Here is a 24,326-nt window from a genome sequence, read left to right as displayed (position 1 = left end):
TGCCCCACTACAATCGATCTACCAGCAGGCACGGTAGTGCAGCGGTTGGCGTAATGCTTTCAGCACCAGCGAACCGGGTTCAATTCCGGCCACTGCCCGTAAGGAGTTTGTACGTTCTCCCCGTGTCTGCGTTGGTTTCCTCCGGGTGCTCCAGTTTCCTCCCACATTCCAAAGACGTACAGGTCAGGAAGTTGAGGGCATGCTATGTTGGCGCCGGAAGCGTGGCGACACTTGCAGGCTGCCCGCAGAACACTATGCAAAATGATGCATTTCACTGTGTGTTTCGATGTACATGTGACTCCTAAAGATATCTTAAAAAAATCTTGTCTATCAATCATCTGTTAGAACTAGTGTTCATATTCTCCACCACACCCTTAACCACATACCCTCCTCACAGTCACGTCTTAGATTTTTGAAACAGAAACAGAAAATGCTGGAAAAACACAGTAAGTCAGGTAGCATCTGTGGAAAGAGGAACAGTCAATGTTTTGGGTCTGTGACCCTGGGGAAGCTGGGAAAGAGAGAAATGTAGATCACAGAATTAGTACCAGACTGACATAGTACAGCACCAACAGAGAGAATGCTGGTGACACAGGGAAATTAGAAGAAAATAGAATTCTCATACCCTGTCCTTTTTTTTCATATCTCCCTGCCCCTTCATATATTCTGGGATTTATAGGCTGCAGGTACTGTGAACTTGGACAAGGGCAGCACAGTTGGTCAGCTCGTAGAGATGCTGCCTTGTAGCTCCAACAGCCTGAGTTCAATCCTGACCTCAGCTGCTGTCTGTGTGGAGTTTGCACATATCCATATTTCAGTAGAACAAAGGAAATTACAGTGGCATGGGAGAGGAACTGGCCCAGATTGATTGGAAATGTCAGCTAGTTGGAGGGACGGCAGAGCAGAAATGGATGAAATTTCTACAAGAAATAAGGAAAGTGCGGGACAGATATATTCCAAGAAAAAAGAAGGTTATGAATGGAAAAATGGCACACATGTGGCTAACGAGAGAGGTTAAGGATAAAATAAACGCGAGAGGGAGGGCATACAAGGAAGCAAAAATTAGTGGGAAAACAGAATACTGGGAAACTTTTAAAAGCTTACAGAAAGAAACTAAGAAGGTCATTAGGAAAGAAAAGATGAATTATGAAAGGAAGTTGGCAGATAATATACAAAAGGATACTAAGAGTTTTTTTAAATATATGAAGAGTAAAAGAGAGACACATGTAGATATAGGACCAATTGAAAATGGTGCGGGAGAGATTTTAATGGATAACAAAGAGATGGCAGAGGAACTAAATGAGTATTTTGCATCAGTCTTCACTGTGGAAGACATCAGCAATATACCTGATGGTCAGGGATTTCAGGGGATAGAACTGAGTTCAGTCAAGATTACTAGAGAGAAGGTGCTTGGGAAGCTAAATGGACTAAGGCCAGATAAGTCTCCTGGACCGGATGAAGTGCACCCTCGGGTTCTGAAGGAGGTGGCTTTAGACATTGTGGAGGCATTGGTGATAATTTTCCAGGCATCAATAGACTCTGGCATGGTTCCAGAGGACTGGAAGGTCGCAAATGTAGTTCGGCTGTATAAGAAAGGTGGGAGGCAGCATAAGGGAAATTACAGACCTATTAGTCTGACATCGGTGGTTGAAAAGTTGTTGGAGTCGATCCTCAAGGACAAGGTTATGGAAGCTTGACAAGATAGGTCCAAGCCAGCATGGTTTCATGAAGGGAAGATCCTGCCTGACCAACCTATTGGAGTTTTTTGAGGAAATCTCAAGTAGGATGAATAAAGGAGAGGCTGTGGATGTTGTGTATTTGGATTTTCAAAAGGCCTTCAACAAGGTGCCGCACAAGAGGCTGCTTAATAAGATGAGAGCCCATGGAAATACAGGAAGGATATTAGAATGGGTGGAGCATTGGCTGATAGGCAGAAAGCAAAGGGTGGGAATAAAGGGATCCTGTTCTGGTTGGCTGCCGGTTACTAGTGGTGTTCTGCAAGGGTTGGTGTTGGGGCCGTTTCTTTTTACACTGTATATCGATGATTTGGATGATGGACTAAATGGTTTTGTGGCTAAGTTTGCAGATGACACCAAGGTAGGTGGAGGAGTAGGGAGTATTGAAGAAACAGGAAGGTTGCAGAGAGACTTAGACAGTTTAGGAGCATGGGCAAAGAAATGGCAGATGAGATTCAATGTTAAGAAATGTGCGGTAGTACACTTTGGAAGAAGAAATAAATGGGCAGTTTATTATCTAGATGGGGAGAAAATTGAAAGTACAGAAGTGCAAAGAGACTTGGGAGTCCTCGTGAAAGATACCCTAAGGGTTAACCACCAGGTTGGATCGGCAGTAAGAAAAGTGAATGCTATGTTGGCATTCATTTCGCGAGGTATAATGTATAAAAGTAAGAGTGTGTTGGTGAGGCTCTATGGGGCACTGGTGAGACCTCATTTGGAATACTGTGTGCAGTTTTGGGGCCCTTTATCTTAGAAAGGATGTACTGATGTTGGAGAGGGTTCAGAGCAGATTTACAAGGATGATTCCCGGAATGAAAGGACTTACATACGATGAGCAATTGACGGCTCTTGGACTGTACTCGTTCGAGTACAGAAGAATGAGAGGGAACCTCATAGAAACATTTTGAATGTTGAAAGGACTGGACAGAGTAGATGTGGCTAAGTTGTTTCCCTTAGTGGGTGAGTCCAGGACCAGAGGACACAGAATTAGAGGGTACCCATTTAGAACAGAAATGAGAAGAAATTTCTTTAGCCAGAGCATCGTGGACTTATGGAATTCGTTGCCACATACAGCTGTGGAGGCCCAATCACTGGGGGTGTTTAAGGAGGAGATTGATATGTACTGTATCTAATTAGTCAAGGTATCAAGGGATATAGGGAAAAGGCTGAGAATTAGGGCTAGATGGGAATAGTTTAGCTCATGGTGAGGTAGCAGAGCAGACTTGATGGGCCGAATGGCCTACTTCTGCTCCTTGTGATCTTGTGATCACGGTGGCCACATAGGCTTCCTTTGGTTGCTCCACTTTTCTCACACGTCCCAAAGACGTGCTGGAAAATTAATTGGCCACTGTAAATTGGTGCTGGTGTGTAAGTGGATGGTAGAGTATTGGGGTGAGTTGAAGGGGATGTAGGGAGAATTAAAAAAAGAATTAGTGTGAATGTGTGCTTGATGTCAGCATGGACTTGAGGCCAGATGGCACATTTCTGTGCTGTATGACTCAATGACTAAATCTGAAAGCTAGTTATGATCCCTTCAAATAAGTCAGTTGCGAGAAGAGGTAGTTTTTCCAGCTACTAATTTATGGGATTCCCAATGCATAGTGTCAAATCATCACTACTGGAGGGCTGGGCTACGTACTCAGTATATGCATGTGTTGCCTCTGCTATCATCCTTCCCAATGTGGCAGTCAGAGTGGGATGTGTAAGGAAACATGTGCTTGCACAACAAATATGAAAGTGAAAGCAAATTAGCATTGTGAAGTTGCCACAAATGATGCTACGGGGTTTAATTTCACAGCCGTTGCATTCTTAAGCTAACTTTGCCATGCCTGCAGAGAATGCACCTGTATTGTATATACAAGGTATCTGTTGTATGCATGGTGAAAATGTACACTGATTCTATGCTTTGGGTTCTATGTCTGTTGGCAGCATTAAATTAACCTCTATTGCTTTGCTATACCCGTTTTCCCAACACAAACAGGAAACAAGACACCTCTCTGTTATATTCAGTGTTTACTTTAAAGTATTCTAAAACATGTTGTACATACACATTTTCCAGTTACATAAATAACATGACATTCATCAAATAAAAAAGAGTATATCACAGCCAATTCAAATAACTATTTCAGAAAAATCTTATGAAAGCCATTAACCATTTTAACAAAGTTTCAATGAAAGTCTGAAATATTAATTTAGTTACTAAAACATCCAGTTACAGTACAAAACGACTCATTGAATGTACATTCAAAAAGTTTGCTTTGTCTATTATATCTAAGATTGAGGTGAATGGTATGCTAATAGAAACAAGAATATTGGGTGGGGTGCAGGTGGAGGGAGCAGTGTGGAGTTTAGTTGGGATAGCAGCTTCTGCTAGAACAAACAAGATTATGTCTGAGGGAAGGTGAGTAAAACTATACTAAACCACTGAGTAATTTTAAAATTAAAATTCCATATTCATACAAAATATAAACCAAAAAAAAATCATAACCAGGGTATGATTTATCCAACATTGGTGATGGAGGCAGTGAAATTCATGATCTATTTTCTATTAGGTTGATGTCACACCATGTTATTTTCAATTAAACCCTTGTGCACAGAGTGCACGACAAGAGTTTGTGGAATAAGATCCAGCCATAAACACACCGTTTTAATGCTAAATATAAAAGATGGCATTCTAAAGTACATTAGTTTTGCTAACAGTATTTCATGATAAGGCTATTGCAGTCAGGCATTCCTTTCACAGTTGTCACAGTGTTAGAGGAATATCCCCACCAAGTCAGTCTTAAGATTAAGAGACAGTGCAAACCAAGCATCATCCATTGTTTTAGTCCTGCTTACCTTTCCTTCCTGCACATGAGGATATTTATATAATTATTAAGTAAAATGAACAGAGGAAGAATATAATTGTAGTGCAGACTGTCAGTCAGGTACTCCACCATTTTCGCAGCTTTATCAGACAATGAGATCAATGTCTCCATTGTCCACTTTTGAGCCCAACAATTTCAATTTGTGGGAGCAGTCCATCCAAAGTGCTGTGAATTGCAAATGCAAAAATCAGACATACTTAGTGTATAGGATCACTGCCCCCACTGATGCTATCCAAACACTGTTTGTTTTTGAGGATAGTCCTCTAAAGGCATATTGCACTGTCAATGTAACAAGGGGCCTTTCTTATTGACGTTGGGACCATTGGATAGACTGAATGAATCTCTCTTACTTGTGACTGCCAATACTTTAGTTCAAGTCTGCTCCACCGATGCACCCATTGTGACTCTGAATTTTACGCAGATCATTTTGTTTTATTGTGGTAATCATTTTCAAAGTTGTATATTGTGCAATAATATAAAAATTCTCAGAATGATACCTTGGTCCCAACTTTTTGAATGAATTTATATACCTATCACATGTGCATAACATCAAACACTGTACACGAGTACTCAAAGGGGACATCACCATCTTAAAAAATTGTTTTGAAGCCAATTTCCAAGAGAAAATCTGGGCCACATCTTCAGAAATGTAATTGAAACAAAACACAATGCAGATTCCATGACTACTAGGCTCAATTTGTACAGTTCTAAACCTGAAAGATATCTAAAGTTCAGTTAAAATAACCAAGCACAAAAGCACAAAGGAAATTGTGTTTCAAACAGTGAATTCAATACATAATCAAAATCCATGCTATCTAAAAAATATCCCATTCTCAAATGAAACTTTCTTACAGTCTTTTATTGCACACATCTTATTTGACTTACTAAAAAGACTGGGTGAGTATTATGGTCCAGTCCATGATAGTCTGACTCAACACAACATTCATTCTCAAAGATAATTTATAACACCATCTGTGAAACCTAGGGGTATGTGTTTATCTAGAGCCTCGGCATACTGTGATTCATTTTAACACTGCTCTATATCTTGAACCAAAACAGCTGCCAAAATTGAATGTGGGTGAAAAATATTCACCATTAGAGTCATTATTGTTTTACAATTTTCCTTTCTCTGGCAGTCTGAGGTGAATTTGCACACTTTCACTTGCAGCATTTTCTAAACACCACATTGTAAATAAGCTGTGTTATTTTACCATACCGCAGGTAGCCCAATCCTGACAGAAGATACTCTTTCATGGCCTTACAACACATGTCTTCAATCAGTCCTCTGCTTCATTTTGTCACTGGCAGCAGTGGGGAGCTTTCTGGTACCTAATGGTCAACTATAATTTAAAAGAAAGTTTTTAAGCTGTGAAGGAATGGGCAAAATGTGGTTAACCTCTGACTGTGGTTATACGGAAACAAAACAATCTAAAGCGGTCTGCACGTTTTGGCCATACACAGACTTAACAAAAACTGTAATATACCAATGCTTCCTGCATCCACTTTGTTCTGTGATGTAGTACTACACTGTTTCTGTTTTAGGGATACATGGTAAGAATGTTTTAATCTGTGGGTTTATTTGAAAAATAAAAATTATCCAGCAGTCCTTTCACTGAAATTTTTATGGAAACTACATGGATCTTTTCCAAGAGGTTAACGGTATTGTTTAAAGGATTTAATTTCCAGCAGATGTAGCTGTAGAGTATGTCTGGAAAAGGAACTCTCTTTAAATCTGCAAACATAATATTATTTTTCCCCTGTTGCACACCCTCCTGGTTGTAACTTATCCATGTGTTCAACTTGAAGTTTGAACTCCATTTAAAACCACAAGTGAGAAGGAAAAATAATCTCCAAGAGTCTGGAATGAGTGAGAGAAGAGGAAGAAATTTTGAAGAGAAGAAGAGTAACAAAAAAACGAGGAGAGGCAGAATGAGAAGGACATGAGACAAGAGAAGTGCGAATTGAGACAAGGAAGATAGAGAGAAGGAGGTGACTGTAAGCAAAATAGAGAGAAAGGTGAGAATGAGTATTTGAGTGATAAAACAAGAGAGAAGACCAAAAAGCTAACCAGAAAGAGGAAAATAAGAAAATTAAAACATGGGTCTGTGGCTTTTGAGCGACACTTACACATGTCACCACTTTTGTTGTTGCCTTTGCTCCTGCTTTATCTGAGATCTTTTAACCTGTGATGGCTCCATTCAGACCTTGTTCTTGAAGTCAAAAGATATACATTTAAGATTTTATTTTTTCTCTTCTTGTTAAGCAGCCAGTTAATGGAGACCAGGGATGAAAAATAGGGGATTTACCCATGTCTTGACCAATATTTATCTCCCCAAAATTATCATCACCAAAACAGATTATCTGTTTTTATTACACTGGCTGATTACACTTCATAGGTACTTAATTGACTACAAAGCTCTTTGGGATATCCTGAGGTTGTGAAAAGCTCCACTTTAACATAAGCCATTCATTTCTTTCTTCCAGTTAATATCCTGACCACTAAGTAGCAGGTGAATTGCTGATAAGTACATAAGGGGTACTTTCATGATGCTTGTTTAATGCTAGTGTGAATTGGAGATGAGGCTGACTCTGCTGCAAGCCCTCTGATCAGTGTTAGTCTGTGATGGAAGCAAAGCATTGCAGAGTTAATCCTACATTGCTCTGTCTTCAAGCAATGTGCTTTAAAGAAGATAATTGATTCATTCAGTGGTTTCATTGGAACCAACCCATGAAGCATTTTGTATAGCAATGAGTTACTCGCATAAATATTCACATAAGCATCCAGTTCTGTAAATTGAAAATTGCCCTGAATACTGTTAAAATATTAACCCAGTCTCTTCAATCAGCAAATCTTCCCTGAAAGTGTGTCATATTTAATTTGAAATTGTGATGTATAGATTTTTTTATTGTATTTAATTTTTTCTGCCTCCTCAGTTTGCCAATAGAAAGTAAAATCCATTTGTAAATTTCCCCATCACTTGAAATACTTTACAGCTAATTAACTACTTTAAGCTGTAGTTACTGCTGAACTGTAGGAAGTATAGCAGCCAATTTGAACAGACAAGGTCCCACAAACAGTCAGGTAATATTGACCAGTTATATTGATTAGGTCATTGGTAAGAATTCCAAGGGTTTCCTTCAAGATTGTCCCATAAGAACTTTTATATTCTTCTTAGAGGAAAGAGGGTCCTCAGTCTGAAAGATAGCAATTCCATTTGTGCAGAACTCCCTCAGGACTGGGGGAAGGGGAATTATGATGCTATTAGGCAAGAACTTGGGAGCATAAATTGGGAACAGATGTTCTTGGGGAAGTGCACAGCGGAAATGTGGAGATTATTTAAGGAATACTTGCATGGGGCTCTAGATAAGTTTGCCTCACTGAGGCAGGGTAAGGATGGTAGAGTGAAGGAACCATGGTTGATACGAGATGTAGAATATCTTGTCATGGGGAAGAAAGAAGCTTACCTAAGGTTTAGAAAGCATGGATCAGACAGGGCTCTGGAGAGTTACAAGGTAGCCAGGAGGGAGTTTTAAGAATGGACTTAGGAGAGCTAGAAGGGGGCATGAGAGGTTCTTGGCGACTAGGATCAAGGAAAACCCCAAGGCGCTCTACACGTATGTGAAGAATAAGAGGATGACTAGAGTGAGGGTAGGACCAGTTAGGGATAAAAGAGGAAACATGTGCCTGGAGTCGGAAGATGTAGAGGAGGTCCTTAATGAATACTTTGCTTCAGTATTCACCAGAGAGAGAGACCTTGGCATTTGTGAGGATGGCATACGACAGACTGATATGCTGGGGCATGTCGATGTGAGGAAGGAGAATGTGCTGGAACTATTGAAAAACATTAGGATAGATAAGTTCCCGGGGTCCGACGGGATATATAGTATCCAAGGTTATTACGGGAAGTGAGGGAAGAGATTGCTGCGCCTTTGGCGACGATCTTTGCATCCTCACCGGCCACAGGAGTAGTGCTGGATGATTGGAGGTTGGCAAATTATTTTGTTTAAGAAAGGAAGTAGGGATAACCCTGAGAATTACAGACCAGTGAGTCTTACTTCAGTGGTGGGCAAATTACTGGAGAAGATTCTTAGAGACAGGGCATTTAGAGAAGCATAGGCTGATTAGGGACAGTCAGCATGGCTTTGTGAGGGGCAGCTTGTGCCTCAGGAGCATAATTGAATTCCTTGAGGATGTGACAAAGCACATTGATGAAGGTAGAGCAGTGGATGTGGTGTACATGCATTCTATTAAGGCGTTTGATAAGGTTCCTCATGGAAGGCTTATTCAGAAAGTCAGGAGGCATGGGAATCAGGGAAACTTGGCTGTGTGGATTCAAAATTGGCTCGCCCATAGAAGACAGAGGGTGGTGGTAGATGGAGCGTATTCTGCCTGGTCATCAGTGGCCAATGGTGTTCCACAGGGATCTGTTCTGGGACCCCTGCTCTTTGTGATTTTTATAAATGACTTGGATGAGGATGTGAAAGGGTGGGTTAGTAAGCTTGCTGATGATACGAAGGTTCATGGTGTTGTGGATAGTGTAGAAGGTTGCTGTAGATTAAAACAGGATATTGATAGAATGTAGAGCTGGGCTGAGAAGCGGCAGGTGGAGTTCAACCTGGATAAGTGGGAAATGATATACTTCGGGAGATCGAATTTGAAGGCAGAATACAAGGTTAATGGCAGGACTCTTAGCAGTGTGGAGGAACAGAGGGATCTTGGGGTCCATGTCCATAGATCCCTCAAGGTTGCCACGCAGGTCGATAGGGTTGTTAAGAAGGTGTTTGGAGTGTTGGCCTTCATTAGTCGGGATATTGAGTTCAAGAGCCGCGAGGTGATGTTGCAGCTCTATAGAATTCTGGACAGATCACACTTGGAGTATTGTGTTCAGTTCTGGTTGCCTCATTATAGAAAGCATGTGGAAGCTTTAGAGAGGGTGCAGAGGAGATTTACCAGGGTGTTGCCTGGATTGGAGAGCATGTCTTATGAGGATAGGTTGAGTGAGCTAGGGCTTTTCTCTTTTGAGAGAAGGAGGATGAGAGGTGACTTGATAGAGGTGTACAAGATGATAAAAGGCATAGATCGAGTGGACAGTCAGAGACTTTTTCCCAGGGTGACAATGGCTAACACAAGGGGACATAATTTTAAGGTGATTGGAGGAAGGTATAAGGGGGATGTCAGGGGTAAGTTTTTTACACAGAGAGTGGTGGGTGTGTGCCAGCAGAGGTTGTGGGGGCAGATACATTAGGGACATTTAAGAAACTCTTAGATAGACACATGAATGATAGAAAACTAGGGGGCTCTGTGGGAGAGAAGGGTTAGATAGATCTTAGAGCAGGATAAAATGTCGACACAACATTGTGAGCCAAAGGGCCTGTACTGTGCTGTAGTGTTCTATGTTCTATGTTCTATACCATGCAGTCCTGGTCCACATGCCCAGCTTTCTGAAGTGGGACTTGAACCCTCTACCTCAACCAAAGTTTGGAGATTTTAACAGTCAAGTGATCACCGGACTTGCACTACATTAAACATTCCCATCTGGCTGACATCAGAACTGAGTCAAATATTTCTGTTTCTGAAGCTTGTTACAGAGAATTGATTCCTGTGTTAAAAGAACGTCTGGTCTCTCATTCCTAATTAACCAGAATGCTTCACTTTAATCTGGAAATCAATATAAAAATATTTTAGTTAAAAAATAATACATTTTAATTCATTTAATTTGGCCGATTTAAGATCAACCTAGTTATAATTAGTTGTGTCTTATTCTGTGTATTTGACTAATGGTTATAACTAGTGTAAATCTTCAATAGCAGACTTTAAAGTTTTACTTTCAATAGTAAGACTTTCTCAACAGATTAGTAGCTGAATATCTTAGCCATTGAGGACGGGTATGTGCAGAATTAGTTAATCCCACTTGGGGTGGTGATGAGCATGACATATGAACTGTTAACTAATCAGTTTCATTCCTGTTAGGGTGTGGAAATGAGAAATGGATCAAGCATTGCATGAACATATTCAATGACCATATCACTGGTGAAGGCTCACAAGTGGAGAATTGACAGCTGGACAAGCTTGATTGACATTTACAAAACCATACCCCAACAATGTGCCAAATACCTTACCAATGAAAGGTGGGGGGGCGGGGGGGAGAGTGTGGAAACAAAATGAATTTGTTCGACAAACATAGGCTTGAGGTGACTATTGCCACCAGGATATTTCTGGCAGATGTCACATTTTAGTAGAGCCAAACATGCATTTAGCAAAATCAACATAATTTCAATGGTTTTATTTACAAGAAGGTGCCAGTCGGTCACCAAATTCTGTAACATCCCTAGAAACCATGCACCAAACCAAAATGAAAGAATCAGATGGCACTCATTAAGTACTACTGTAGACATGTGAGAATCCATTAACAATTTCAGCAACCTGGAGCATTACCAGTAGCAGCCAATAGGGGCCTTTGCATTTCATTTTGCTTTATCAAGTATTGATCCTTTTAAAGGATCATTGTTGACCCTTTAACTTTGTACCTTACTGTTTTTATTGAACAAAAGATATTGCATAGTGAAACATCATTTTCATGGACAATTCGAAATATGATCCTTAAGGCCAAGTGGAAGTGAAATAAGGGAATGCGCTTTTCACACAAAGGGTCTGAAAATCTGGAATTCACTTTTCCCAAAGACTATGGACACTGAATCAGTTGCAATTTTGAAGAACAAAATCCATAATTAATGGAGCTAAAAAATAAATCAGCTGTGAAACTTGCTTGATTATTTTGTACCCTCTACTTTCAGAAATAAAATGACAATTTAATTTTAATGCCAATAAAATGAAGCCAAGTTTTCATTATATTTAAGAGCTCGAGTAAAATGCATGGGAAGGATTAGTGTAAGAACGTGTAAAATCATTGGCCACCACTTGTGTGACCTCACTGTAAACTTCTGTCTCAGCATAAGGACGCCTTTATTTCAGGAAAAGGTAGCATACTGGATTTAGCTGAGGGTTTGTCAGATTAAAAGACAAATGAAACAACACTTCATATAAAACAGACAAGGGAAGCAATTCTATGCTTTAGGGCACAGGCATCATTGTACTAATGCAGCCAAAAAGAGGGATCAAATGACTATTTGGCTGTAACATTCAGCAAAACTGAAGAAGCACCATTCAGTCCTTACTAAGAAACAGAGATGTTAGTTTCCCAAATTGTTGTGGGGATGTACAAACCAAGTACACACAATTATAAGCCAATATCCATATCATTGCATCGGACAGTATCGTCCAACATTACGGCAGAGGATGAAAATTACTCTTTGATATTGTATTAGATGCCCATAGTTGAACTGAGTCCTTCCAGTCGACTCATGCATTTAATTATAGCAGTTGTTATTCTCAGCCAAAGCCACTGCTATGGTAATCATTTCAGATATGTGGCTTTTGCAAAGTAGCTTGCCAGGAAGGTGTGATGCATTCCCAATGACGCTGGGCCGAGAGGCCAATGATTAGGACTGATCTTGCAATAGGAGAGAAAAGTTATTATACTTTCACTGTGGCAGCACAGTACAATCACTTTGCTGTCTTCTCTTTAGAGGTCAGTGATGAATGTGGGTCTCTTCGCCTCCTTTGTCAGCAGTGGGCGCAGCCCAGTGGTTCAGCTGCAACAGACAAGCAATGCAAGTTTTAGTCACTTCACTCAGACTAGAATCCATGCAGAAGCCATGAGGGAACTGCATTCCCCTCAACACCACAAACCTTTAGCTTTACATTTAATTAAGAGAATAGTGGATAACTAGACTGATTACAAAGCTATGATGTTTTTGGCCCAGAGTTTCCTAGTGTCAGTGCCCCTGACATTCACAAACATTTGGATACCATTAAAATTCAATTAGACTATTACAGTAAAAAAATTAAAAATATTAACATTCAATTGCCTGAAAATTCAACTCCCATCTTCAGTGCTAAACAAACTCTGTATTGTGGCATGGTGACCTACTTGAAATTTTGCAAGGATCACACACTGCCACTACTCTATACAGTACATGTTCTGAAGCTTATCTAGCTCCCTGTTTCTCACCCTTGCAATGGGTAGAAGGTGCTGCATCAGTGCAGGTTCATCAGGCAGATTCCCCAGGGTAACGGCAGGAAGCTGGAGCACAGCCACTGAACTCCATTAGAAGTACAATGTCAGAGTGCAGTCAGGAATTTGTCGGTGAACACCTCTCAAGACATTTGTGCAGTGTTGCATGGGTGTCCTGAGCTTCTCAACACTTGGAACAGCCGGCATTTCCCAGAAAAATTTGGGTGCAATGGGAGAATGTTAAGCAGTAGAAGCAGGCGTAGACTATGTGCCTCCTTGAACCTTTCTGATATTCAATAATTTCATGATTGATCTAACTTGGTCTCCACTCCACTTTCCTGTCTGTTGCTCTCAACTCTTGATTGTAGTCTGAACATCTGTCTATCACATCTTTGAATATGGCTCAGCCTCCACAGGTCTCTGGGAAACAGCATTCCAAAGATTGGCCACTTTCTGAAAGAAGAAATTCTTCCTCAGCTGCACCTTAAATGGCCAACCCCTTCTTCTAAAACTATGTCCACTAGCTTTAGATACCCGACAAGGGGAAATTTCTTCTTAACATCTACTTTCTAAGGGCCCCTCAGAATTTTATGTTTCAATAATAACTCTCATTCTTTTAACCTCCAATGAGTAAAGGCTCAACTCATAAAAGAAATGCAAACCATTTGGTTCTTTCTCATAAAAGAATCAAATGGTTTAGAGACAATAAATTTGAGAAATTTTGGATTGATACTTCTAATGGGCAAGATTCCTTTACAGGCTATCCCCAGGTTACAAGTGCCCAACTTATGGATACCCCTACATATGAATGAACTCGCATAATATTATTAAATTCAAAAGTCTGACATACATATATACATACGATCATTGCTACGGATGCCAGAACTAGCTTCTTCTCTACACATTTAGTAATAGTTCTTTCTTATCAGTCTTATGTGCTTTGGATGCCATTCATTTCAATACTGTGGAGGTATGGTACCATATTGAATGATTTTTGTGTACCTTCCAACCTATGGACAAAATCGACTTAAGGACGTCTGTAAAAACAGACCCATTCTTTACCAGAGGATGGGTCGTATGCAGTTTTATTTGTAACATAGGGCAAGATAGTTAAAATTTTTAGCAACATATTTTAACTAAAATGGCTGCCTTTAATGCCAGATCAGATAAAATTCTAGTTACTAGTATATGATTTGCTCATTCCACTCTAGGTACCTGAACAATATTCTAAGCTGACAATTTATGGTAGTACTGAGGTTCCACGCAGATGTCTTTTGGATGGGTGTTTAAACCCTTATGCCCTCTGCCCTCTATCATGAGTATAAGTAATGTAATTCCGAGAAGATCATGGGCCTACTCCCAGACACCTAACTCACACTCAACATTCTCTTCTGCATATTATCTAATCATGAATATATGATGGTTGTGGGCTCTTTCTGTGCATAAATTAGCTGCTAGGTTTGCTTGCAAAACATCAGGTATTACACTCAAAAGCTCTTCCTTGTTTTTCTTTATGCTATGAGCTGTAGGTGATGTCCTTCCAGCAATGAGCAAAGTTAATAAACCTTGTACGGTAAAGATGATTTTGGAATCAGGGACTGTACTCCTTATTTCCCTGAGAAGGTGCTGGTGAGTCACTTCCTTTAATATGTAGTGATTGGCATCGTAGTAGTTTTGATACACCAAGTAGCTTGATAGGCCATTTCAAAGAGCAGTTAAGCAAAGAGTTAAGATTTCTGTGATTCTAGTGCCAGATTGGGTAAGTATAACAAATGCTTTTATGACAATCCTGTGGTTTCATGGACAACATTACTGGAACGAGCATTTCATCCCATATATATTTTATTAATTTTGCTCATTGGAGCCTGGATGGCGAGTGCTTAACTGAGTTAGCATAGAACTTTTCCAAGCAATGAACAAAGGAGACTTCCCTCCCTCACCCTGGGTCAGGTTTAGGTCAGGTCCCAGTGGAGAATGGCAACTAATGATATCGTCCAATTTGCAGCAATAATCTCATGAATGATCGGGACGTCTTAGCCCTAAAATAAGGAACAGCTTATGCATAGAATAATGAATAGTTTGTGTGTAGAGTAACGAGCATCTGGAAGTCAAGACTAGGCTTCATTTCATTGAGAGATTGTAATGTCACTCAAGAATATGAGATCAAAGTTGAAATATGCAGTGTTAGTTGCAAAGTTGTCCTGGACTTGCATAGTGTACACTGGACAGATCAGAATCACTCAACCTTTGCAGCAGGTTACGTGGTCTGTATTGAATGCAGTTTTTGACTTACAAGTGTATTATGCAGTCCATTAAAGAGCACCCTTACTTTTCCAAGCATGAAGTCATTCTCATACCATTTGACGTGTTTAAATATAATTTGTCAAAGATAATGTGAAAATAATTACCACACATTTATTGAGATACTTCTTTAAACAGATCTCCAATGAAGCTATTTCAGTAACAATATGCAGTTAGTTCTGGCTTTTAATACACATGTTGAACAACAGCAAACAAACCACACACTGCTACTAATGACAAGTGTGTTTCTGGGTGTTGTGAGCAGCCTAAGCAAGCTGCTTCATTATCCCAGATTATAAACAGGTGAAGTTGAATTAGCAGAAGAAGACCTGATATGAATTCAATGGAGTTTTATAAGTATACCTCTGCATTTGTCTTTGATGTATGAATATACAAATTAGTAGGAGTAGGCCCCTTGTTCCCATGACCCTGCTCCAGATTGTGGCTGATCTGATTGTAACCTGAACTCTGCATTCCTGTCTACCTCTGATAACCTTACATCCTCTTGCTTATCAAGAATCTGTCGACCTCTGTCCTTAAATATTCAACTTCCCTGCTTTTGTATTTGATTTCTGAAGCAATGAATGCAAACATTAGCCTTTTGAGACTCGTGCACAGGAACACCAAGATCCTTTTGCATCTTAAAGCTCTGCTTATAATGAATACTAATCTGTATTCAAGGCCCTTCAGTAGAACATGTATTATTTTGCATTTTAAATACGTTTGCTAGAATATTTAAAATTACAAATGAGAAGAGTAAACCAAGCTCCCTACTTCTGAAAACAAACACAAGTTTAGAAAGTACCTATGATGAAGACAGACAAGTTAGTAGGACATTTATCAATAGCAACATAAGGTTTAAAACGCAATATTAGGTTGTCAGTGTATGAAAATTGCCAAATTTATGGACTGAAGGTTTTCAGCAGTTTTTGTTTGTGTGTCAGGTTTTCAGCATTTTGAATTTTATCTATCTTTTCTTCTCAGTTTTTGTTTTATTCATTTATGGCTCATGAGCATTGCCAGTAAGACCTGCATTTATAGCCCATCCATAACTGCCCTCAAGAAGAAGTGAGTTATCTTCTGGGATTCAGGCACTCTGTGAAGTTTTTGCACAATGTAGGGAGCTCCAGAATTTTGTCCCGGCAAGATGAAGTATTGGTGAAATCTTTCAAGGTATAGAATATAAGACTGCGAGGGGAACCCTTAAGTGATATATTTTCAGCTGATTGCATGCACGAATATTTTTGATCCAAATCTATGCTGAAGCAGTCATAACAGTGTCAATCAGTCTTTATTTTGTTGTCTTTGCAATTTTTTAAATTTATTCATTTATGGGATATGGGCGTCACAGGCAAGGTCAGCATTTATTTCCCCACCTCACTGTGATTTTGAGATGATAGTGTTGAGCTACCTTTTTAAATGGCTGTCCTGTGATGTTATGGAGAGAGTTCCAGAATTTATACCTAATAATGACAAAAGAATGGCAATATATTTCCACATCAGGACAGCATGTGGAATCTACAGCTGATGGTAGTTGCATGTGCCAACTGCATTTGTTTTTCTCGGTGTTAAGGATCAAAAGTTTGCGAGGTCCTGTTGAAGTACCCATGGTAACTAATCGCAGTTACTCTATCCTGAATGGCATTGAGTGTGGTTAGAGCTGCACTCATCTGGGCTAGTGGAAATTATTCTACTGTATTCCTGACTTCTGCCTTCTCTCTGTCTCTCTGTCTCTGGCAGAGATGGCCAAGTGTTTAAGGCGTTGGACTTGAAATCCAATGGGGTCTCCCCACGCAGGTTTGAACCCTGCTCGCTGCAGTGATGTATTTTGGGCAGGCACGGTAGTGTAGCAGTTAGCGTAATGCTATTACAGTGCCAGCGACCTGAGTTCAATTCCAGCCACTGTCTGTAAGGAGTTTGTACGTTCTCCCCGTGTCTGCATGGGTTTCCTCTGGGTGCTCCGGTTTCCTCCCACATTCTAAAGACTTAGAGGTTAGGAAGTTGTGGGCATGCTATGTTGGCACCGGAAGCACAGCAACACTTGTGGGCTGCCCCCAGAACACTCTACACAAAAGATGCATTTCACTGTGTGTTTCAATGTACATGTGACAAATAAAGACATCTTATCTTATCTTAGATGGTGGAAAGGCACTGGGATATCAGAAGGTGAGACACTTACCACAAGATACCCACAGTGGTACACAGTACTTAGGTGCCTGGTGTAATTAATCTGATCAAGAGTGATCCTTAAGATGTTGATAAAGGACTCAGTGATACTATTGCTATTGAAAACTGTGTGCAATTTTGGGCCCCTTATCTTAGGAAGGATGTACTGATGTTGGAGAGGGTTCAGAAAAGATTTATGAAGATGATTCCTGGAATGAAAGGGGTTACATACGATGAGCGTTTGTTGGCACTTGGACTGTTACTCACTGGAGTACAGAAGAATGAGAGGGGACCTCATAGAAACATTTAGAATGTTGGAAGGACTGGACAGAGTAGATGTGGCTAAGCTGTTTCCCTTGGTGGGTGAGTCCAGGACTAGAGGGCACAGTCTTAGAATTAGAGGGTACTGGTTTAAAACAGAAATGAGGAGAAATTTCTTTAGCCAGAGTGTCGTGGATTTATGGAATTCGTTGCCACATACAGCTGTGGAGGCTCAATCATTGGGGGTGTTTAAGGAGGAGATTGATAGGTGTCTAATTAGTCAAGGTATCAACGGATATGAGGATAAGGCCGGAACTTGGGACTAGATAGGAATAGTATTAGTTTAGTTCATGGAGCAGACTCGATGGGCCGAATGGCCTACTCCTGCTCCTTTGTCTTGTGATCTTGTGAAAACAAGGGAGGTAGTTACGCTCTCTCTCATTAAAGATAGTCATTTTCTGGCACTTTTGCGGTACAAATGTTACTTAACATTCATACAGCCTGAATGTTGTCAAGGACTTGAGGAACACAGGCATGGACTATTTGATTTTCTGAGGTGTTGTCAATGGAATAAAATATTGTGCAATTATTGTTGAATATCCCAACTTTTGACCTTTTTATGGAAGTTCATTGATGAAGCAGTAACAGATGGTTAGGCCTACAACACTGCCCAGAGGATTTCCTGCAGCAATGCTGTGGAGCTCAAGAGGTTAACCCTCAACAACTGCAACTATGGTGCAAGGTGTTACTCCTTCCTTTGGAGTGTTTCCTCCCTAATGTCCATTGATTTCAATTTTAACAGAGCTCTTTGATGCCACACTCAGTCAAATACTGCCTTAATGTTAAAGTCAGTCCCTCTCACTTCACCTTTGAAATTCAGCTCTTTGGTCCATATTTATTTAAAGTGCATTATGTCACCTATAAAAGCCATCCCAAGCCATGTCACAGGAACATTGACCAACAAAATTTGACACCCAGTCACACAAGAAAGATATTTAGGTGGTTGAGGTAGATTTCAAGGAGTATCTTCAAAGAGGAAAGTGCGGCATAGAGGCACAGAGTTTTAGTGAGAGAATTCTGGAGCATGGGAGCTAGATTGCTGAAGGCATAGCCAACAGTGGTGGAAAGACTAAAATTAGCAACGTGGAAGAGGCCATTTTGGTGAAGCACAGAGTTCTCATTGGTTATCAGAGAGGACAAGCTTACAATGATCAGGAGATACTGAAGCAGAAGGCTGAGAATTTATAAAATGAGACATGGTTACACCTAGAGACACTGTTGTCAGAACTCACTGAAAAATTGGTGAACAATGTGAACTAGGACACAGGCAGTAGCATATAACTGACCTTTGAAACTGCTCATCAAACATCCCTTTTATTCAATTTGAAGCACCCAGGGAAAGGTTTGTGAATGACAAATTCTTTCCCCACAAACAAAAAATTCCAAATTGTACACATCCATTAAGATTTCCAAGTAACTAACAGTTGCATCTTACGTGCAGTCTAGCTGCTAAACTTGCCCTTTATCTGTCAAATAAAATTTTGTTACTGGTTATCCATTTAAGTTTTGTGAAAGGTGACCGCCTTCTAACCTGTTAGCACTGATTCTGAGTGATCTCCAGACTGTAACAAACATTTTAAAGTTCATCATGTCAAGTCCAAGTCAGAACCATAACAAACATTCTTGGAACATTCCAAGGGACACATACCAAAGCTGAATGCTGCCACTACACAACCCAGTTCAAAGGCAGATATTATCAGCCTGACTTGAGCTGAAGCAGTCTGCTTGTTCAAACATGCTGAAAGAGCATCTCTCATTGATATCTAATGTCTAGATATCTAAGATCATACTTTACAAAATACAAACCCAATTGTGAAGAAACAGGTTCTGAATAAATAGAACTGAACATAACTGCTTTAAATAGATGAGTCTTTCAATGGAAAATGAAAGTGTACCGTCTCTTAAAGTGCTAGCTTTTTTTAAAAAATGTAGCTTCTTTTCCTGAGTCAGAAAGTGCTCAGTGGGAACTGGGAACACAAAAGCTGGGCTAACATTTCAGGACAGAATTCCAGGACTGTTGCACTGTGGGAGAGATGACTTGGCAGAGAGGTTACATCAATACCCTGTCAGTCTGATCAGGTGATTATAAAAAAAATCATGGCAGTATTTCAGCACAAGCCAGGGAACAGTCTCCATGTCCTGGATGACATTTTTCCCTCAATCAATGCCAACAGTTTAAATGGTTGCTATTGCAAAGTTTGTAAGACCTTATGGTGCACAGACTGCTTATAGCATTTTGCATTTAACATTTTCAACATAGTAAAACTATTTTGTTAATTATGCAATATCTTTTCTGGTGCCTTATATGTTCCACAACTGGATTTCAATCTTAAGGTATGCAGACCTAAGCATCAGGTCTGCCCATGCCCACTCACCTGGAGACATTTAAGATATATCTTCCCTTCAGATTCATGGGTTTATGGACATTACAGCACAAAGCAAATCCATTCAGGTCAGTACCAATCAGCCATACAGCCATAGAGCATAGAATGGCCTTTCCCCCCACTGTGCCCGTGCCAACCTTCAATTACCCATCTATACTCATCCCATTTATCACCCTATAGCCTTCTATGCCTTGGCAATTCAAGTGCTTGTCCAGCTACTTAAATGTTGTGAGATACCTACCTCCACCATCACTCAGACAATGAGTTTCAGACTCTAAGCACCCTCTGGATACAAAAATTCTCCCTCAAGCCCCCTATAAACCTCTTTCCCCATTACTTTAAACATTTGCCCTCCAGTTTTTGAAACCTCTGTTATGGGGAAAAGTTTCCTACCATCTACGTTGTCTCGCCCCCTCATAATTTTGTACACTTCTATCAGGTCCCACAAGGATCAGGCAATGGCTATCTTCACTGAGAGTCAATTCATTTATGCTTGCAATTCACTGGTGCTACAATTGCTAAATCCTTGACTATTAATGCCACTATTAACCAGAAACTTAACTGGGTTAGCCTCATGAATATTGTGGTTTCAAGAGCAGTCAGAGGCTTCTGATTCTGTGGTGAGTCACAGACCACTTAACTCCCCATAAGTACAAGGAAAACACAAACCCAGCCTATCCAGTCTCTCCTTTCAGCACCGATCCCTGTGGTACACCACTGGTCACAGGCTTACAATCACAAAAAAATCCTTCACCATCACCCTCTACATCTGATCGCCAAACCAATTTTGGATTCAATTTGCCAACTTGTCTTAGGTCCCATGGGCTCTAAACGTTTGGGCCAGTCTCTCATGTGGGACCTTGCTAAAGGCCTTATTAAAATCCACATGGACTATATCAACTGCATTGTCCATGTCAACATATTTTGTTACCTCTTCACAAAATTCAATCAAATTGATTAGACGGGACTATTCCCCTAATGAGGCCCTGCTTTCAAAGTGTAGATTAATCCTGTCTCTCAGGATGGTTTCCAATAAGTTCCCTACCACTGATTTTAGACTCACAGACGTGTAATTACCAGGCTTATACCAGCTGCCCTTCTTGTATCAAGATACATTTGCTGTCTTCCAGTCATCTGGCACCTCACCTGTAGCCTGTGAAGATTTTAAAATCTCCATCAGATCCCCAGCAGTTTCCTCCTTTGCCTCCCATAGAAGGCTGGGATACATCTCATCAGGCCCTGGGGATTTATCCACACTTAAGCCCAGTTAGATATCTAATGCCTCCTCCTTTTTAGTGGTAACTTGATAAAGAATTTTACCAACTCCCTCCCAAAAGTAGATAAACTGCTAACCCTCAATTCTGCCCTTTCATCATACCTTTCCTTTTCAAGTAATTATACAAGTTCCCTTCAATATTTTTTATTCCAAGATAAACTTCATTCATCATAAAAAACAAACTATATACAACAATAAAACAGTACAAACCTTTGCATTCGTGTACAGATCAATCATTAGTGTTACTTTTTTAATTAAAATTGAGTCAATATCCACTTTTACTAGAACACAAATCTATGAAATGCCTTCCATATGGAACACTTCCTTCCAACTTGCCCACTTTAAAGTGACGGTGACAAGGTAAGTGAAAAAAAGCTTTCATCCTCTTAAAAATTCTGTCAATGGTTTATGAATTTGTGGGCTCAGGATTTTTGTTGTGTACAGGATGTGACTATTTATGTTCTATCCTTAATTGCTCTGAGGAAGGTTATAGTGAACCATCTTCTTGAATTACTACAGTCCTGGTGAAGGTACTCCTACAGTGCTGATGTCTAGGGAGTTGCAGGATTTAGACCCAGGGATGAGGAAGGAACAGCAATATATTTCCAGATCAATGTGATGTGCAACTTGGAAGGCAGTCTGGAGTTTCCCCGTGCCTGAGTCCTTGTCCCCAAAAGATTGCACATTTGGGAGATGTCACAGATGGTTTGTTGCAATCTGTTTTGTAAGTGCTGCAAATTTTAGCTATGATGTGTCAGTAGTGATGGGAGGAAATGTGGCCTACTTTGACCTGGATGGCATAAAACTTCTTGAGCATTTTTCATGTGCACTCTCCCAGGCAAGTTAGGAGTGTTAAACGCCCTCCTAACATCTGCACTTCAGGTGGTGGAAAACTTATGGGGAGTTAAGAGGTCTGTGACTCACCACAGGATCAGTTGCCTCTGACTGCTCTTGAAACCACAATATTCACGAGGCTAGCCCAGTTAAGTTTCTGGTTAATAGTGGCATTAATAGTCAAGGATTTAGCAATTGTAATACCAGTGAATTGCAAGCATAAATGAATTGACTCTCAGTGAAGATAGCCATTGCCTGATCCTTGTGTAGTGTGCACATTATCAGCCCATGTCTCAACCTTGTTGGTTGCAGGCACGGATTCTTTTAGCTTGTTGAGGAGTTGCAAATGGAAATGAAGACTCTGCAATCAACAGCGAGCATCAACACTTTCAACTTCAGAAGGAAAGTCATTGATGAACCCTTTAAGTTTCTGCCCAGGGAAACTCCCAAAGTGATAAACCAGGGTGATTGACTTCCTGCAACTACAACTATATTACTTTGTGTGAGCTATGATTCCATCCAGTGCAGTACTTTCCACTCAGTGCTCATTGACCAGTTTTACAAGTGCTCCTCTATGCAACATTTGTCCAAATGTTGCCTTGATATCAAGAGCAGTTTCCCTCACCTGATCATTATATAATATGTTGGAGGATGGGGTGGAGCAAGGGGAAGGGGATGGTAGTTGTTAGCAAATGGTGGAGATGTTGTTTAATTACTTACAACAACAAAGATTAAAAAAGTAGACAGGACTGGGAAACAGGTGCAGGTTTGCAATCCACACCTTTCTATAACTTGGAGGAACACTTGAACTTCTTTCTGGCTGCTCAGTAACATGAACGTGGTGTCCACAAACTGCTAACTGTGCTCTTCTATTAAAACCACATCAGGAAATCCAGTTTCTGGAGTGTTTAGCAAAATGATTGAAACTTCTCTGCAGTATGTTAGGCCACCTGCATCTCAGAATGGAGAAGCACACTGTGATTTAAAAACTGGACAGCTCAGTTTACAGTCCCACTTCCCTCACTGCAGCCCTAACACTCAGTCTTTCTGCTTTCAGATAGCCAAGTTCACTAACCTAGTGCGGACAGTAAAAATAAAGTCACAATTTAACACTCTCATGTGGATCCACGTAATTTAGAGGTTAACTCGGAGGAAGTTAAATTTGGTGAGTTAGGATCAATATGCCTCCAGAGCAATGGAATGGGTTGGCTCATATGCCAGCTCAACAAAGGCAGGATAACATGAAATCTGCTACGGAGGACTCGGAAGAGGACTTCATTAAGGCAACCCATGAAGAAACGTGTGACCCACTGCAAAGAAATGCTTTGTGTATTGACTGGCCTGTCAGCAATGCCAAGGAATGTGAAAGAGTCCACATCAATCTTCATAGGACTTCATATAGACTTTACAGTCATCCTTTCCAATACGGAAGTGATGAGCATCATCATCAGCACATCTGTGCATGCAGCCAATACACAGCATCTGATATCAAATGCCCAGCTTCCTTCCAGCAGCCACACAATATCTGGATGCTCAGACTTCTGCCATCATGACTCTGGATGGACATTCCAGCACTGACAGTTTATAAGCATTGCTGAGGTAGCAGTTCAGGGAAGGCCATATCTCTGTGGAACCCAAGTCTGCCATCCTACTTCCAGATAGCAGCACTTGGGATACCGCTCCTGCCATCCTCCCATGATCGTGCTTCTGCAAGTCAGGCAGCCAGTCCAGAAAGTTGCAGCTCACATTGCAATGATATTGTTCAAAGCCAGGCCTTTTGAGCCCAGAGCTGATGAAGGTTATTCCACAAGACACCTGCAATCTCCAAAGTTGGTAGCCTTCCACCAGATGTGCCACAGCCACTGAAGAAGACCACCAGGACAAGAACAGGTGTGGACAATAAGGGAATGGACAGGGGTGGCTGGTTGGTTGACACTGGCATGGCATTTTGCAGAGTTTGATGTACAAATTCATGTTAGCTATAATGTTTATTTCATATTATGTGGTCAAAAATGGAGAAGTAACATGGGGCCTATAATGAATGAAGATTTGAAGCTGTATTCATCAGAAGTATTGTTACATTATCTAGTGACGGACAAAAAGCGTAGAAGGGATCCTCTGGGTCTCTCGTGGTGGTGGATTGTGAGTATTCCTATTCCTCTAAAAACACAGAATGATTCTCTGAACTTAGGCTGTTCACGACGGACTTTTATCCATTTTGGGACATTTCACTCTGGTCTGCTTTTCTGGCCCACTTAATCATTTGCTCTGCACGTGCTCTTTCCAGTTCATCTTGTTTTTTTACAGAAGCTCTATTAATGGTCAACTGCCCTAGTATCTTGGTGTTATTGTAATACAGTATTTGG

General features: G+C 40.5%; 1 protein-coding gene and 1 non-coding gene across 4 annotated transcripts in view; one reads left to right on the top strand and one right to left on the bottom strand.

Annotated features, from left to right (window-relative positions):
- Positions 1-3,734: 3,734 nt before the first annotated feature.
- The window catches only part of amer3 (APC membrane recruitment protein 3), a 121,441-nt gene continuing 100,849 nt past the window's right edge, over positions 3,735-24,326 (bottom strand). For all 3 annotated transcript variants that reach the window (XM_052018995.1, XM_052018996.1, XM_052018994.1), the window contains exon 4: positions 3,735-12,256. In XM_052018995.1, coding sequence (XP_051874955.1) covers positions 12,194-12,256 — 63 coding nt within the window. In that variant the 3' untranslated portion in view covers positions 3,735-12,193. The remainder of the gene's footprint in view (positions 12,257-24,326) is intronic.
- trnas-uga (transfer RNA serine (anticodon UGA)) lies at positions 16,716-16,797 on the top strand. The gene has a single exon. It is a non-coding gene; the product is annotated as a tRNA-Ser (tRNA).

The sequence above is a fragment of the Pristis pectinata genome, chromosome 6 (assembly GCF_009764475.1).
Source record: "Pristis pectinata isolate sPriPec2 chromosome 6, sPriPec2.1.pri, whole genome shotgun sequence".
NCBI classification, from domain to species: Eukaryota; Metazoa; Chordata; class Chondrichthyes; order Rhinopristiformes; family Pristidae; genus Pristis; species Pristis pectinata.
Note: the sequence above shows the minus strand (reverse complement) of the source record. Positions and strands in the feature narration are given on the sequence as shown.